The sequence below is a fragment of the Mastacembelus armatus genome, chromosome 8, assembly GCF_900324485.2.
Source record: "Mastacembelus armatus chromosome 8, fMasArm1.2, whole genome shotgun sequence".
Classification (NCBI taxonomy): Eukaryota; Metazoa; Chordata; class Actinopteri; order Synbranchiformes; family Mastacembelidae; genus Mastacembelus; species Mastacembelus armatus.
The window spans coordinates 21459855-21475950 of record NC_046640.1 but is presented as its reverse complement, the minus strand read 5'-3'; the positions used below and the strand labels follow the sequence as shown (position 1 = coordinate 21475950).

The 16096-nt window shown below is 41.8% G+C and overlaps 3 protein-coding genes and 1 non-coding gene across 8 annotated transcripts; 1 reads left to right on the top strand and 3 right to left on the bottom strand.

Moving 5' to 3' along the window:
* Nucleotides 1-2785: 2785 nt before the first annotated feature.
* Nucleotides 2786-6246, bottom strand: spc24 (SPC24 component of NDC80 kinetochore complex). Of its 3 annotated transcripts, none has more exons than XM_026324623.1 (6): nucleotides 6169-6246; nucleotides 5111-5286; nucleotides 4457-4601; nucleotides 4255-4359; nucleotides 3096-3172; nucleotides 2786-3002 (listed from the first exon to the last, which is right to left on the bottom strand). In XM_026324623.1, exons 2-6 carry the CDS (start codon nucleotides 5274-5276, stop codon nucleotides 2896-2898), a joined length of 600 nt encoding a protein of 199 aa, XP_026180408.1. In that variant the 5' UTR covers nucleotides 5277-5286; nucleotides 6169-6246; the 3' UTR covers nucleotides 2786-2895. The 3 variants fall into 3 exon arrangements, with proteins under 3 accessions (XP_026180408.1, XP_026180410.1, XP_026180409.1); XM_026324625.1 differs by having other exon boundaries at nucleotides 5111-5290; nucleotides 6170-6234; XM_026324624.1 differs by having other exon boundaries at nucleotides 6087-6222.
* Nucleotides 6247-7351: 1105 nt separating this feature from the next.
* kri1 (KRI1 homolog) lies at nucleotides 7352-14150 on the bottom strand. Of its 2 annotated transcripts, none has more exons than XM_026324620.1 (18): nucleotides 13964-14150; nucleotides 13762-13835; nucleotides 13085-13187; nucleotides 12899-12998; nucleotides 12569-12623; nucleotides 12445-12494; nucleotides 12254-12368; nucleotides 12084-12161; nucleotides 11898-12007; nucleotides 11361-11589; nucleotides 10674-10844; nucleotides 10315-10387; nucleotides 9470-9582; nucleotides 9218-9380; nucleotides 9017-9147; nucleotides 8618-8682; nucleotides 8225-8320; nucleotides 7352-8132 (listed from the first exon to the last, which is right to left on the bottom strand). In XM_026324620.1, the coding sequence occupies exons 1-18, from the start codon at nucleotides 14046-14048 to the stop codon at nucleotides 7643-7645; spliced, it is 2301 nt and encodes a 766-aa protein (XP_026180405.1). In that variant the 5' UTR covers nucleotides 14049-14150; the 3' UTR covers nucleotides 7352-7642. The 2 variants fall into 2 exon arrangements, with proteins under 2 accessions (XP_026180405.1, XP_026180406.1); XM_026324621.1 differs by having other exon boundaries at nucleotides 12899-12992.
* LOC113141723 (Z30 small nucleolar RNA) lies at nucleotides 8804-8902 on the bottom strand. Its single transcript, XR_003296799.1, has one exon. It is a non-coding gene; the product is annotated as a Z30 small nucleolar RNA (small nucleolar RNA).
* A 419-nt stretch (nucleotides 14151-14569) lies between the features above and the next one.
* Nucleotides 14570-15966, top strand: smdt1a (single-pass membrane protein with aspartate-rich tail 1a). 2 transcript variants are annotated; one of them, XM_026324078.1, is made up of 3 exons: nucleotides 14570-14794; nucleotides 15026-15166; nucleotides 15745-15966. In XM_026324078.1, the coding sequence occupies exons 1-2, from the start codon at nucleotides 14639-14641 to the stop codon at nucleotides 15161-15163; spliced, it is 294 nt and encodes a 97-aa protein (XP_026179863.1). In that variant the 5' UTR covers nucleotides 14570-14638; the 3' UTR covers nucleotides 15164-15166; nucleotides 15745-15966. The 2 variants fall into 2 exon arrangements, with proteins under 2 accessions (XP_026179863.1, XP_026179862.1); XM_026324077.1 differs by having other exon boundaries at nucleotides 15026-15189.
* Nucleotides 15967-16096: the final 130 nt, after the last annotated feature.

The window sequence follows — 16096 nt, the reverse complement described above, 5'->3', positions numbered from 1 at the left end:
TTATCTCCTGCCCCTGTGTAGCATATAATGATATGTCGTTACAAACACTGAGCATCCACACCCAAAAATCTGTGGCCAAACCCATGTAATTTCTGCCATGTGAGTTTTGGTCAGCAACCACAGTGGGTAGAGGTCCCCTCCGTCAACATCAGAAGCTGAGTGGCCTAGAGACGCACTCAAGACGTCATATGGAGGGTTGTGCTGAGTGGTTTGCAACTTTGGAGGTCCCTTCAACATGTGTAGCAACGCATGATGAATGACTAAAAGCAATAAAAGCTGACACCGGAGGCTTATTGATGCCTTCTTGACTGTGGAAAAAATTAGAGTCTTCGGGCTCTTTTGTTGGGATAAACGTCACTTTCATAACATGAAATGATGTTCGTCTTTTTCTTGTGAAAGAGCACAGATGTAATCTTGCTCCACATGATAGAAATCTGTCAAAACCCAGACAGCACAGTCTGTGCTTTGAAGTACAGGGGACTTTCAATGTGGTAAACAGTGGCATATTTGTGATATTGTACATACATGTGTGAAAAGAATAGATATATATTTAGATTTTTTTCCCAAACTATGTAAATATCAATAGCATTTTTTTAAACTTTTGTATTGTAAAAGACTTATGAATTATAAATTATGTCAGTTTTATATGTGCACTGAATAAACATATGTGAATGATGTTTACATGGACGGGTGTATTTTGCTTAGTCTTCAAGCTTTATAATGGTATTAAGAGCTACTGGGGGATTTTTGTTTTAGTATTAAAAATGAAATATACATACATACATACACACACACACACTGAGTTACCAGAAACAAATGAGCCTGCAATAAACATCTGGGTGGGTGTAAGTTCAACACAGTGGTAAATGAGGCTGTAGTTAAGGGTCATGTACTGACTAAAGATGATATCACAGAACCCGACACCAAGCTAAGCTACATCACCATGAACCATCTAAATTAATAAAACCTCTATTTTCCTGCACAAAATGCTTAACTTACAAACCCCACCTCCATTCAAACCACTTGTTAAAACCACTTTATATATGCTGACGTAGAGAAAATGTTTCAGAAACAAAACTGCATTTAATGCTTTGTTTACCGTAAGGAAACCACATATTGGTGCGTGGTTCTTACAGGTTAGAATGTGTGAGCGTGGGATGTATATCACCCTGCCCACTCTTAACCACCGGCCATGCTGCAGGAACGCGCAGGCTCCTTTTCAAAGGAACAAGTTTCAGTTTGCAGCAGAGACGGCATACGGGTAAATCATAATTCCATGCCATGCAGAAACGATACGTAGGTACTATTAGTGTCACAGGAACAGAAATACATATGTATTTCATCATATTGGCCTTGCACTGATAATTTGACATTACTTTTTAAATTTATTTTGTACAGTAAAACAGCTGAACTAGTTGACTACAGGTAAAACTGTTGACTACCTAAAATCCCAAACAGCAAGAATCCACAAAATTAACAGCCAAAACCAAACTTACCAAACTTCCGCCTTTTTTTTTTTTTAAGATGTTGGGCGGTGTGTCATTTTCCCACTTGATCTTGGTTATTAGGTGGTACAGCCGAGCCACATACCTGTGGAGGGAAGTTTAAAAAAAAAAACATCTGAAAATACTGATAGCACCTGAAAGCAGCATGCAAACCACAGATTTTATTCCGAATGGAAGTGTTTCAATACAGTTTTCTGGTGGAATTAATTAATAGAGAAGAGTGGAGGCTTTATTAACAATTACGTCTCAGCTAAAAGTAGCAGATAATCTGCTGAAAATCCAAAGTTAGTAAAGTTATAATGTCCGGATGAAAATCACAATGGAAAAACTAATGACAGTTGGCTAAAGGTTATGCAGACAAAAATTAAATAGCTAAAAATAAAGGATTAACAATTGACTAGTTATTTACCTGTATAGATAAATGGTTGAAGTAATTTTTATACATAGCAATATGTGTAGACACCAAGGCAGCCTGAAAACGTAATATTAAAAACACTGGAAAAATGCCCACATATGTGTGATTGTGCTAAAGATCAATGAGAACAATGTTGGTACGTGACTGTGTCGTTCTGACGCTTCAAACAGAAACCCACTGGCTGTAAAGACGGTCTGACTAATCTACCTCCAAACTTTCAAAGCTTTCAACCGCATCTCAACCAGCTTCTGTTTAAAAATGATATAAAGGCACTGCAGTGTCTCAAAGTAGCTAATGTAGTTGCGAGGAAACCATGTAAACATTTACAGAAGATGCTTGACACACACACACACTCTCTCTCTTTCTGTTGGTCTACAAACACAATAACCTCTTTCAGAAAGCAGCAAACAGATCATGCCAGGTCTTGAATCTCTTGATCTGCTCCCAGCACAACAGAATTAACTTTAACTCCTGGTGTGCAACGCTCTAAATGGTTTGAGTCCTCATTAAGACGCAGACATGTTCATCAGGTCACCAGAAGAAGATCCAGGTCTTAAGAGGTCAAACTGCCATAAGTCACAACACATTTCAAGTTTTCAAAAAAGAAACCTAAACCCAGTCGGTTTTCTCAGATCTATACAGTCATTTAATCTGTTTTTTTTTGTTTGTTTTTTTTAATTTTGATGTTTGTGTGCTTTCTTGATTTTCACTGTTTCAACTTATTATTTAGGCTTTGTTTCAGGATGATTTTATAAAGGTCCTCCATTTGCTTTTTGGTTGATGTGAAAGTCTTCAGCATTAAACGGCTCTGCATTGACATCTAGAGGCAGACATGCTGCTGACACCACAAATTAAAAACACTGGATGACAGAAGGCTGAAGAGACTGTATTTAACAAACAACAGAAATGTTTAGAACATAACAGCAAACATATTAACAGAAATATAACATTTGTGACTCTGCCACCATCCCTCATCTACCACTGAGTGCTGACAAAGCCCCACAGCTTGTTGCTTATGTCAGTCCGAGATTGTTGAGAGGTGTCTATGTTGATGGGAGTTGCCAGGTCTGGACCATAGTGCACTGTAAGAAAAAACTGAAATCAGACACGTTCACCGACCAAACCAACCAAAATTTTCTGAATCCACAAAATTAACAGGAAAAACCAAACTGTACCTCCTTTTAAGATGTTGGGCGGTGTGTCATATTCCCATTTGATCTTGGTTATTAGGTGGTACAGACGAGCCACATACCTGTAGAAGAAAGTTTGAAAAATACTGATGGCACTGGAAAGTGTGTGTCAGAGGTTTTCTGGTCAAATTATTTCCTGAGAGAAGAGGAGGCTTTACTAACCATATGTTCTAATGTTGTGCAGGTTTTTCTGATTTGACAGCATAAGCTGTAAGGCTCTGACTAACATTCAGCACTAAACCTATTTTATCTATAAAATAAAATATAGAAGATTTATCTTTTCATTATAATCTGATGATAAATTATGTCGAGAAAATATCAGGAAATGGTAAAAAAAAAAAAAAAAAGATTATTCACCAAGATGTTGAACAAATCTTGCCTCTGTTGTGAATCAGAAGATCATCATACAATGTAAAACTGGGGCTTTTAATTTTGGTGCTGTGTATGTGCAGCCTCTTCCTCCACCTAAAATAAACCCCTCACTCACCTTTTTAATCTTGTATCAAACAGTGGGATGGTCCTCCTTAACCGGCAGAAGAGAACTGCATTGTGTTTTCTTTAGAAATTTCTATTCCAAAAACTGGCTGCCTCTTCTCACATATAAAAACAGCCCATACAGTGTTTGGTCTCAAGATAGTTAACAGGCTGTCTGTTCCCTACAAAAGTAACGAGCTGCAGAAAAGTGAAAATCTCATTTCACAAGCGTTCACACTTGATTGTTTTTCTTAACGAAAGACTGATTTTTATTTTCTGTTTGTTCATTTTTAAGGTGACCTGGCAGCAGATCATAATCTCAAAGAGCCTCCCTGTTTAAATGAAGAGTTACAAATAAAAATGTCTCACTTTGCTTGATCAAAAGTCCAAAACCAAATACATGCAGTTATGGACAAACAAAAGCAGCAAAGTCTCAAATATAAAAACCTTTTAAAAAAAAAAAAAAAAAAAAAAAAAAAATCTTAAAAAAAAAAACAAAAAAAAAAAAAACATTAAATTTTAACTTTTGAAAATGTTTTTTAATCCAGTTTTATGTAAATAAGGTGTCAATAACCTAAGATATGTCTTCATATTAATTACATCCTTCTGATGGAAGTTATTTAGAGATGTGTGTCGATTAAGGTTTTAACACTGAATGTCTGAGACTCACACAGCTGAAGGGAGGACCTCTGTGGTGTCTTCATCCACCTCGTTCTGAAGAATATCCAGCTCTTGTTCAGTTTTTCTCAGATTCTCTAGCTCACCCATCAGGAACCTGGAGGAGGGTTAAGGATGCTAACACAGTAGAGTGGGTTCATAAATGACACACAAATTTGTGGCTCATTTCTCTGCATTTTCCAAATAAAAGATACTGTAACTCTGAGTCCATTATGGGGCTCTTGGCTGTGTACTGTCTCAGTTGCTCCTCCAGGCTCTGCAGCTCCCTCTCCCTTTGCCTGTTCTCCTCCTCCATGTCCAGTAGCTTCTGGGCCACACACTTCTCAGTCTCAGCCTTTTCTGTAGGACCAAAAAGCCTGAAGTTAGGCCAACTCTCACTTCTCTTTAGAAAACAGGACAAGGCTGGTTGCTGCTATGGGATTACCAGTTCTTGACGACAGTGACCTGACATAAATTAACGATAGGTCCTAATAGTTTGGATACAGTGCGAAGTTATTAAAACACCTGAACTCATTAAGCTCCTCAGCCAAATGAATAACTTATCAAATCTTTCATTCATATTATCATTTCAGCAAACTTCTCTCTGATGCTACAGACATCAGCAAAGAAAAATGGTCTTAAACATGTGATAACCAAGCATTATCATTAACAACTATGACAACATAAACAATCCAGTCAAAATGTGATTTTTACAGGAGGAAGTGTTGCTAACTAGACACTATACAAAACTAACACACAAACTCATGTATACTGTATATGACATACTGTTCAACACAGTGACACTGAATAATGGACGGCACTGACAGCTACAACAAAACAGGAGCTTATCGAAACATTGGATTACTTGCCTTTTATTATCTGTGTGACGATCCTTTTCGTTTCAACCTGCTTGTCAAAAAGGGCCTGATATTCATCTTTGATTAATTTCAGTTTCTCAGTTTGGCTGCTGTTGATGAAGGCCACCAATTCCTTCCCCATCTCCTGAAATTCCTGAAATTTATCACCCTGAATCATTGTCTTGGAGCTGGAAAGCAAGTAACAGGAGAGATTAAAGTTAAAACAGTCTGGGGACAGCAACTATAAACAAACTAACAATATACAGAAAATAATTCAGATAAATTAACACAAAATTGCAAACACCACAGTGCAATAATAGCCCATAAGTAAAGATCTGGTAACATATTCACAGTTTTACCCAAACATAGCAGCACCTTTCTAGTATAAAAAGTACTATTTTAAAAATAATTTGACTTTTGGGGATGATATTTACTGTGCTGATTGGTAACGAGTATACCAATAATTCACATTTCCATCACATACAGTTAAAATAAAAACCTGGTATCTTCAGCTTTAATGAAAAGCAGTAAAACAAAAAGTGGCGTTTAAACACAAGACGATTAGCTTGATTCAAAACACAAAGAATAATGTTTTATGTTAACGTCAAAACTATAATACATTAAAAACAGCACTTGCTTATTGTGACCCTAATTACATAGAGCAACACCTGAAGTTAATTATCATTACCTTCACTATAATCTGTTCACAGCACACGGAAAGAAAACAGGTGGTTTGTTACGTAAGCACGCTAAGGTGTTGAATAGGGGACTGCGAGTACGTTGTAATATTTAAGTAATTTAACTTAAGTGTAACTTTAACGGTTCTCTCACGACAGTAGAGCTCAAACTGAATGTTAAATATGCTAAATATAAAATAAAGGAGCTAGCTAGCTAACAAGCCGAAGCGGCGTTTTGTTTACGTTTGTTCTCCGTTTAAACGCCAACTCTAAACTATGATAAAGACACCGACACGTTAACACAAACTCACCGACTCTACGTGTGAACAGCAAACGCGACGTTTTTTGCGATTAATCTGCGGTTTATCCGTAAAATAAAGTAAAAATTCGTACCTGGTTTTGTCGTTAAGTTCAAAACAGAAACGGAGCGCGCCTTTTCCAATGTCTCTTCTTCGTTGGTGCTTGCTGTATTTCGACCAACTGCTCATGCGCAAACCGCGTCAGTTCAGCGACCCCTAGTGGCCAGGGCCATAATGCACAAACTCAGATCTACAGACACAACCTGACGTTAAAATATAACAGAAATGAAAACATAAATATCAGACTTGTTACCTCTTTATTGTGATCTTTCAACAAACAACAATACAAATTAATATTTAATAATTGGGAACATTTAAAATAAAAAAAAAAACACAACACCCAAACAGCATGAGTCCACACACCAGCAAATAGAGCAAGGCATGCGACCCTGCCTGGGATAGGGTTACTGGGGTCCCTCACTTGGAGCCAGGCCTGAGGCAGGGGATTGAAATGCCACAGGGTGACCTGGCACTCTCAGAGATAGGGTGCGGAGCTCAGTCGTTTGGGAGGAGCTCACATTAGAGCCTCCTGGGTGCCTCCCTGGGGAGGTATTCCAGGCAGATCCCACTGAGAAGAGGCCCTGGGGAAGACCCAGGACCTGCTGGAGGGAATACATGTCCTGGCTGGCCTCGGTAACACCTCAGCATGCCCCTTGAAGAGCTAGTAGAGGAGTCTGGGGAGAGGGAGGTCTGAGCATGTTTGTTTAGTCTGCAGCCCCTGTGATCCAGCCCCAGACAAGTAGTAGAAGAAAGATGGTGTGTGATGAAATTCCAAAGCCTACATGTGTTAAGAGAGTTTTCACAAAGGCTTGATGGAATAATAAAACCCCAAGGTGCTTCCACAAAGTATTAGTTGGGAGGGGTGTTCAGACTTGTGCAATCAAGCTGTGGCAGTTTTGTTTGTTTTTTAAAATAGTCTGTTTGTTGGCATATTGCATTAAAGAAGTAACAATATATTTTAAAAAGCTGCAATCTGATAAGGCTGTGTAGACTTTTTATATCCACTGTACATCCTGGTTTCTGAGGTGTGTCTCACCCACTACAGGTACAGAAAACATTTGTTGTGTTAATCCACCCGGGAATGTATTTGTGCATACACACTGATATTCTTACAGATTCTCCAGAACTCTGAAAATGATGGAACATAACTTGACTAGCGTTAAGCATCTTGTCCTCTTAATAACACACTGCCAGTAATGTCTAAAAATGCACAGCTGTTAAACTTTAACTGCATGTTTATTTCAGATTTTGAGAAATGAAATGAATGTGGCGTCCTCAGCGTGATGTGGGTGAATCCAGAACCTGGTTCAGCTTATCGATCTGTGCTATCGACTCCATTGTTGTCCACTGGAGGCCTGTCTGTTTTTAGAAAAATCCCAGAGCACAGACTAATAATCTCAACTAAGTTGGTTTTAGTCTGTGAAAACTAAAAACAACAGATCATCAGCCTGATCCTCTAAGGGACTGTACTGTCAACAGGTATATCAGTGGTTCAATAAAAGCTGCTTTCACTCTGTGTTTTTCTGCTTTTCTTTCCTCTCCTTATCTTTGCGTTTCTGTCGGCCCAGCTGTCTGAAGTACAGTCTCTTTGGATTCAGCCCGTAGGCCTTCAGCCTCTGTCTGCTGAACTCACGGCCACCGATTTTCACCCCAAGCATTCCTGATCCGCGGCGTCCTCCTGAGTGCTTGTGCTTCTTCTTGGACCATTCTGGCCTCTCAGTCCTGTTTTTTCCTCGATTGTTCCCATCTGCTGCTCCCTCAGGAGGGATCAGCAGCTCCTCTTCCTCCTCCATCTTCTTTTTCTTGGGTATCAGAACCTCTTCCTCCTCCTCTTCTCTGAGAGCTTGGGCCAGCATCTCTTCAGCAGAGTTTGTGACTGCAGAATCTGTGGCTTCATCATCATCCTCTGCTCCTCTGCCTAACCTCTCCGCTTTCTTCAGGCGATCTCTTCGCTTCTTCCCCACCTTGGTTTTAGCCTCTGCCTCCTCTTTATCTTCCCTGAAGATTCAAATCAGAAAAATAATGAGATAAACTGGTGGATGTATTGTTAGAGAGGCATCACGTTAGTACGAGCATCACATCATACTCACTCAGAGTAAACTGAGTTCAGGACTTCCTTTTTCTTCCTCTCATTCTCAGCCTTGATTTTATAGTTCTTCAAATCACTCAGCTCTTCCTTTTCAGACCTGAGCACAGAGAAAAGGAGTCGTGCAAGAAATGAGATCAGGCTGCAAAACAGGTGGTGTGCATTAGTTGGGGAAACAATCGCGTTAACCCAAAACATGAGTTAGTCTTTATAGCAGAGACACATCAAAGAAGCAGCAGTGAAAAAGGTCGACTGTTTCCTCTGAACCCTGATGTTTTCACTTTGTCATCATGGACATTTTATTCATTTAAGAAGAAAACACTGTGCAGTGTGCAGAAAGTGAAGGGCTGTGAACACTGAAGCTGCTGTGTAAACACTGAAAGATCCAGTCCAGTACCTGTACATGCAGGTCTTCTTCAGAGAGCACCATCGGTTGAGCTCCTTGTCATCAGCTTTTAAAATCTGAGGAACCAGAACCCTCATTACTTCAAATCAATAAAAACACATGTGATCAGGCAGATGTTATTGATCTGTTCATGTTCGGATTAAGTCTCTAAGATTTGCTGCCTAATGGCTGTGAGCTCTGCTCAGAGAGAAGATTAACTGCAGATCATGCCCTGGTCAGAGCTGTCCCCGGAGAGAAGCAATACCAGGTCAGTCACTTGAACACTCATCACAGCAGCGTGAGTTTTATTTGTTTTTGGACAGCGAACAGTAAAATTACTGAGTGTAGGTGGAGGATTGAAGGCCTGACAGGCGCAGCAGCTGAGGTGCAGTCACGTGAAGCTGTTCTCACCTCGTCAGTGGTCAGACCGAAGTCATTGGGCAGAACCTGCCTGTAGCGAAACCTGCAGGGGAGGTCGTCTATGATGTCCTCATAGTCCAGTTTATAATACTCATCCAAGTACTGCTCGAAGCTTTTCTCCTCTGAAACACACACAGCCTCAGTTAGCTAACGACAACAACACTCGAGTGGAGGGGGGTTTTATCGACTTACGGGGATCAAACACAGGCTTGCTCTTGGTGATGACTTCTGCAAAGTAAGACTTCTTTCTCTTTTTGCCCATTTGAGGTAAATCCTCTTTCTTCATCTTCTTCCTCTCCTTCTTCTTCTTCTTCTTGGAGGCAGTCTGCTGGGTGGGGTCAAAGTCTGCATCCATCTGGTTCAACAGAATGAACTCTTCATCAACCAAAAGCTTTTAACAGTAAAAATAATAAAAGTAAACGGTGGGAAAATGAGTCAACTCACGATAAAGTTTTCGTCCTCACAGTGTGGCACAGAGGTCTCGTTTTCCTCCCCATCATAGTCTTCCTCACCGTCCTCTTGCCCCTCTCCGGTCCACGTGTCCCAGTTCCAGTGCTCTGTGCGCACACACAACCCATTCAACACATGCTTCTACAGAAAGCCTCATTCATAATGTGCAATCATCTGAACGTCTGATGCATTCAGTGCCGTCTGCAGCAGAGAGGCAGTGACAGGGTTAACTACCACACTGTGACATTTGATTCGGTTTAGTTTTTAGTGAGATTCTTTAACCAATGTCAGGAGGAAGGTTTCGATGGTCGACTGCCCACGTTCATCCTGGAACTGACTTATTCCTTCTGACAGCAGCACAAAGATATGGGTCTGACAGGAACGCTGACATCCCAACCACATCCACAACACTTCCCTTCCCTGATCGGAGGGACATGGGGACGTGGAGGCCTGCTGAGTTTTCCTCATGTGTCTCAGCTGTTTGTTTGGGTCTTCTTGTCTGATCCTCAGTAGATGAATTTAGTCCATAAACATGTTTTTTCCGAGAATCTCTAACGTCAGACAGAACGTTCCTGAAGTGAAGATGCTTCTTATTAACAGCAGCAACAGGTCAAGCAGCTGAATCAGATTTGGTTTCACTGATCAGCAGCTGCAGGTTGTGGTTCCACACATGTTGAAGGTCACACAATAAGACTCTGCATGAAGACTTCATGTCTGCTCATCTTACATTTTTAAATCGGAGAATAAAATCTAAGATATTTCATCATATTGTCTCATTTTCTTGTTGAATATTTTGAATCAGTTTTCCTCAACACCAACAACCTGCAGGAAACACTCACCATCAAGTTCGTCGTCGTCAAACTGAGGCTTTTCTTCTTCTTCTCCTCCATAGTATTCGTCTCCAAAGACTTTCTGGAAACAGAAGCATGCAAAAACCAAACACAATGAGCTTAAATGGAAAAAGTAATGAGCAGTTTCTCCTATTTCTTGGTGCATTTACAGCAACTTGGAGAGTTAGAGTTTCTGTCAAACCCACACTCAGAAACCAGGGGTTGGGATTAGTCAAACACACTGTTTAAGCAACACCTTCCAACTTTGTTGTGTTTGTGTGGCTTTAGTCTGACTGGTTCAGCATTTGGAGCATTAGGTTATAGAGAAGGGTCTGATTAGACAGAAGTCAGTGTCAGTGTGCACACACCTGCATGATCCGGTCGTGCTGCTGTGGATCAAAGTCTCCGTCCAGGTCCGTCTGACTGAAGGCGAGCGTGTCGTTGCCCGTCAGCTCCTGCAGCTTCTTCAGCTTCTCCATGATCTCGTTTCTCTTCAGGTTCTTCAGCTGCTTCAGCTGCTCCCGTTTCTGCTCCTTCTCCTGAAGGTCAACAGGAAGCAGCATCTCATCAGCTAATTAATTACATCATCATCGCTTTTTCAGCAAACGATCGTGGACATTTTCAATGGATCAAGGCTGCAACGCACCCTGGACTAACAAGTTTGTGTCACAACTGCTAAGACACGTTTCTTAAAATCTTAAAAATGATCAAACTACATTCACAGAAACATTGACCGTGTGTGTCTTTCATCTGTTTCCAAACTTCAACTGTTCTCAGCTGCTCAAAATCAACAGAACATGAATAGAACATAAATAAAGCTGCCTTTGTCAGCTCTTATGCTCCTTCCATCACATTAACAGGAGTGTGTTCACTATGAAAGTTGTTCTTTAATTGTGTTTCATTTCCATCACAGAGCAAAACACAAAAAGAACCATCCAGTTTTACCAGTTGACCAATTTTGTCCTGGGAATGTGGTTCTGGGCTTTAACATTGTCATGTGCATGTTCAGATTCTCATCCATGAGGTTCAGTTAGATGCTTTAACTTGTTTCAAACCTTTTGTTTCCTTTGTTTCACTTCCTCCCTTTTGCGTTTCCTGCGCTCGTCCTTGGAGCGCACAGACGTGGCGATGGTGCGAGGGTACGTCTTGATTTGCTCTGCGTTTGGTTCTTCGAAGCGAAAGTTGTAGCTTCTCTCAAAGTCCTCCTGCTGCTGCAGGAAGGTCTCCCCTTCCTCATCAGAGTCCTCCACGTCGTCCTGGACCAGCTCGTCGTAGGTCGGGATTCTGAAAGTATCAGGAGAGATTATTATAAATTGAACATAATTTCATTTGTTTCTAACCGAAGTCCAGAAGCAGACGACTCCAATGAAAAGTCTAGAAGTACGATGCAACCGTAAGAAAAGTCGGAACAGTCTTTATATTTTTTGTTTTAGCGTTTTAGATATCTGCCTCAGATGATGAAGTGTTAAAGATGTTCTGCTTGTTGCTTTAAACTTACACTCATGCTGTGTCTGTAACCGTCACCTCCCGTGCAGCTGCTGCAACACAAACGTTTGAATAATTTAACATTCACAGGCTGTAAATTCACATACCGTTCATCATCCTCATCTTCGTCCAGGTAGCCCTTGTTTAGAACGTAATCCCTCAGGAAACGTTCCTTCTCATCCAGCTCTGGGTCATTCCAGTAGTCCCTCAAGTATTTCTGTGTCAACATAAACAAGTCTCACCACTCAGCATCTTACATTTAAGCCCCTCCCCATATACTTCCTTACACTCACCATGTCCTTGACCTCCTCTGGACCCTCGAGCTCGGCCTGACCCTTCAGCCACTCCACATAATCTGCCTCCTCTTTGTCCTGCAGACAGACACAGACACGTTTGTCTAGCTCTGTAAAGCTTCTGCACAACAGGGTTCACAGGTGAGGAGCTGCTGGTGACAGTGTCTCACCTTCTCCTCCTGAGTTTTGATCCTCCTGGTCAGCAGCTGTGATCCTCCACCTTCCTCAACGCCCTCATCGTCGTCGTCGACGTCGTCGTCACTGTCCTGGACGAACTTACGGAAGCTGAACAGAAGTTTTGGTTTCTGTAAATAGTCTGTGGGTAATTCTGTCGAACGCCTTCTGATGGTTCGAGTCTCACCTTTCCCTCAGCTCCTTCTGCTCCTGGATGTAGCTCGGTGAGGCCGCTCTCTGGAAATGAAACAACCAGTTACTGAAATCTCTCGCTTCCTGAAAGAACCGAATTATTTTCTAACTTCGCCTACCTCTTGTCTCTTGGCGGCCTCTTCATCGTCACTGTCATCGTCATCTTCGTATTTACTGTGGAATAAAAAGGTTGGAGCTCAGAGTCAGAGTGTGTTAGTTTGATTCCTTGGACTGGTTCTAAAAGTAAAACCATCTCCAAGTGTAGAGCATGGAAAAGATAATATGCAATTTTAAATAAATCAATGAACAGTTAAACCCATGATTTGCATTTTTATTCCTAATAAATTTAAATTAACATGTAAACATTTTAATTATATCGTCTAAACACATTATACATCCTGGTGGTTTGGACTGATCCTGTCCAGCGGCAGAAACGATCCACAGCTCACCCTTCTTTTTCCAGTATGACTTTACGCTCGTAGTCCTTGAGGTACATGGGCTTCACTGTTTTCTTTGAGGCCGAATGTTTCTCGTCACTGGCGTCTGCTCCTGAAAGCAACAGACTGAGATCAGTCTCAACGCCTGTGAAACAGTGACAGAAAAATCAAAAGGGGGGGAGACACTTAATAAATCACCTTCTGAGTAAAACGTTACATCTTCCTGATAGATCTTTGGATCCTTCTTCTTCAGCAGCGACAAGGTTCTGTAAAAATCTCTTTCAACCTCAGGGTCCAGTTCCTGCAGAGGCCAAAAAAAAGGCAGATTACTGAGCAGAGCAGGACAGGCCTGAGGCAGCGTTATCTAGTGACAGTCTGAACTCACATAGGGACTCTCCTGATCTGTGTTAATAAATATGGATGTGTGCGTGCACATGTGCACAGGGGCCTCAGAACATTTTTAGATCCCTTCACAATCTGCACAGTTGGTTTGGACCTGGTTTTATCCCCTACAGAGAGTACCTGGACTTCACACCCTGGTTTCTGTCCAGACCTGCAGTGTGAACTGTGGGACCTTATATACACAGGTGTGTGTCTTTCTAAACTCAGTTTAATCAGATCAGTGTGTCCCAGGTGGACTCCAGTCTAGTTCTAGACACATCTCAGGGGAATGAAAACAAACAGGAACTAGCTGAGTCCAACTTGGAGCCACATGAGGACCTGAGGACTCTGAGGTTATTGAGTGAAGGCTGATGTGTAAAAAACCATTTAATTCGTATCAAATTACACTTCAATACAGAGCGTGAAGGGTCTGACCCAGTGTAAACATGTAAACATGTCCCGTTTCTATAAAACAGAAAATGTGAGATGCTAACCACTTCACTGTCACCAGAACTGGACTCCGACTCGGACTCACTGTCCTCGGCTCGGTCTCCGTATCGGTCCTTCACTGCAGGACAAAGCAAACACACACATTATCCTCCCGAACCACAGAAAACCACAGAAACTACAAAAACCTGCCGCACCGCGCTGGGCTGTTAGCATGCTAGCTTAGCCGCCGTTAGCCCCCAGACTTACGCCGCTGTAGCTCTTCTTTCTGTCGGTACTTCTCATATTTCTGGGCGAACTGGGAGTTGATTTTCAGTTCGAACTTTCCGGACATGTTATACTACAGACTACAGCTCCGTGCTGCGACCCAAACTACAAACTAATGACGAGAAATCATCCCGGAGACTAAAAACGCGTGAGAAGAGATCAACCACCACGTGGGTTCCGGTGTAGATAAGCACGTGGTCCCGCAGGGGGCGCAATGTTGATTTTATCCTTTAACATATTAGTTAATATTATGTATTATTATGTAAGAAGGACTGCTACTCTTACTGCAGTAACAGTAGAAGTACCACAGAGTAAAAGTCCTGCACTCCAAATGTCACTGCAGTAAAAGGACCATCATCCAAATGTACTTGAAGTATCCAAAAAGTACCTTATACACTTCTAATTTGAAGTACTTTATATACTGCTGGGTAGCTGACGTTAACTACCTTATATACTTCTAATTTGAAGTACTTTATGTACTGCTGGGTAGTTGTATACCTTATATACTTCTATACAGAAGTTATCGGATAAATGTAGAGCAATACGAATTTATATTAGACACTGTCGTTACATCACCACAGGGGGGCGTTGTTTCCTTCACTTCCAACATATAGTCTCCGTTTTTTCCGCATTGCTGCTGCAGCAAAGGCTGTAAACATGGCGTCGGCCCTCGGTCGCTTGGCCAGACTGTCGGCCCTCAGAAACGGCCGCTCCTCGCCGCTGGCCCCCTCCACCTTGCCGGGGAGGTGCGTGACCCCGCTCCGCACAGTCGTGTGCACTTCGTCCGGTGCCATTCTGCCCAAACCCAAGAAGGTGAGTGCAGCTGTGAAGGGTTGGGGTGATGTGTACATAAGGAGAGGAGCTCTCCCTGCAGGAATAGACTCACACTGAAAGAAATAAACAACCCCTGCTGCTGGGAAGAGTTTAGTAAACACGTCTACTGCAGGTTTCTCACAGATGTAGTGCAGGTCAGCCTTGGACAAGCTGCTTGACATGAACTAACTTGGTTGTTTCTATGGTGGGATGTGTGACACTGGGGAGCAGACCCCCTTCGGCCTTATCCGGATTGCTCTGGTAGTGGTGCCCTTCTTGTATGTGGGGACTCAGATCAGCAAGAGCTTTGCAGCGCTGCTGGAGGAGCACGACATCTTTGTCCCCGAGGACGATGACGACGATGACTGAGGGGTCTGTAGGCTCCCTGCTGTCAGGTACCACCGGCTTCAGTTGTGGGATTCAGTGTGAATTGTGGTTGTGAGTACACACACACACAATTTCTCAATGTCTGTAATGCACTGGGTCAGCTGTAATCAGCCAGACACTATACTGATGCTGCATTTGAGGACAAGCGTAAACATCAGACCTCCCCTTTATTTGAAAGTCGTGTTTATGAGTTTAAGGGTTTTTTTCTCTAACCCCAGTTGTAAACCAAGTTCAGCTGCCAGTATATTCAATTGTAAATATTACTTTTCTCAAAATTATAGCTTCACATCTGAAACTAATTCAAAACATTAAAAAAAAGCATTACAGGTCTGATTTTCCTCTAAGTGTTCAAATGCACCAGGAGACAGGGGAGTATAATCCATTACGGTGCCTTCCTGTGCTCATTTTGACTTTTTGAAGCTGTTCCCAACCATATTTGAGCTAAAGAAATGAAGGAATTGTATGAATATTGAACATAACATTATCCAAGTAAGAATATGACAAAGAACTGAGACAATTATCAGATGAAACAATGAGTAATGAAAGATCTCTTTTCTCCACAGACCGTCTTGTTATGTCACTACCACTGGAAACAGTCTAAGAGCGTCAAAGCAGATAAATGCCTTCCTGGAGTTCCCTCCGCCGTGTGTTCAAGTCGCCTGTGTGTGCACTGTATTCAGGGTTGTTGCTGTTGAAAACACTGAGATAGGGCTGTCCCAGACTGACTGTATTGTACTGTATTTGCATGCACTACAGAAGTCTTAATAAAGGGAATAGCAATTGTGCAATGCAGAAAATGCTCACTGGACATCGGTGCAAGTTGATGGCATTTGTGTGCTCATAAAACAGAGACAGTCCCTCATACAAAGTGTTGGTGTTCTCTCAGTCAGTCTTGTCATTTTACTGTCTTAATGT

Bases quoted from the DNA above. Each gene is read 5' to 3' on its own strand.
- spc24 (XM_026324623.1), bottom strand. From the start codon at position 5,276: ATGATTCAGGGTGATAAATTTCAGGAATTTCAGGAGATGGGGAAGGAA. The intron at 4,360-4,456 runs GTATCTTTTATT...ACCCTCCTCCAG, and splicing joins ATAATGGACTCAGAGTTACA to GTTCCTGATGGGTGAGCTAG. The intron at 3,003-3,095 runs GTACAGTTTGGT...TTTTTCTTACAG, and splicing joins GCCCAACATCTTAAAAGGAG to TGCACTATGGTCCAGACCTG.
- kri1 (XM_026324620.1), bottom strand. From the start codon at position 14,048: ATGTCCGGAAAGTTCGAACTGAAAATCAACTCCCAGTTCGCCCAGAAA. The intron at 13,836-13,963 runs GTAAGTCTGGGG...TTTGTCCTGCAG, and splicing joins GAAAGAAGAGCTACAGCGGC to TGAAGGACCGATACGGAGAC. The intron at 12,495-12,568 runs GTAGGCGAAGTT...TTTCATTTCCAG, and splicing joins AGGCCGCCAAGAGACAAGAG to AGAGCGGCCTCACCGAGCTA.
- smdt1a (XM_026324078.1), top strand. From the start codon at position 14,639: ATGGCGTCGGCCCTCGGTCGCTTGGCCAGACTGTCGGCCCTCAGAAAC. The intron at 14,795-15,025 runs GTGAGTGCAGCT...ACTGGGGAGCAG, and splicing joins TTCTGCCCAAACCCAAGAAG to ACCCCCTTCGGCCTTATCCG.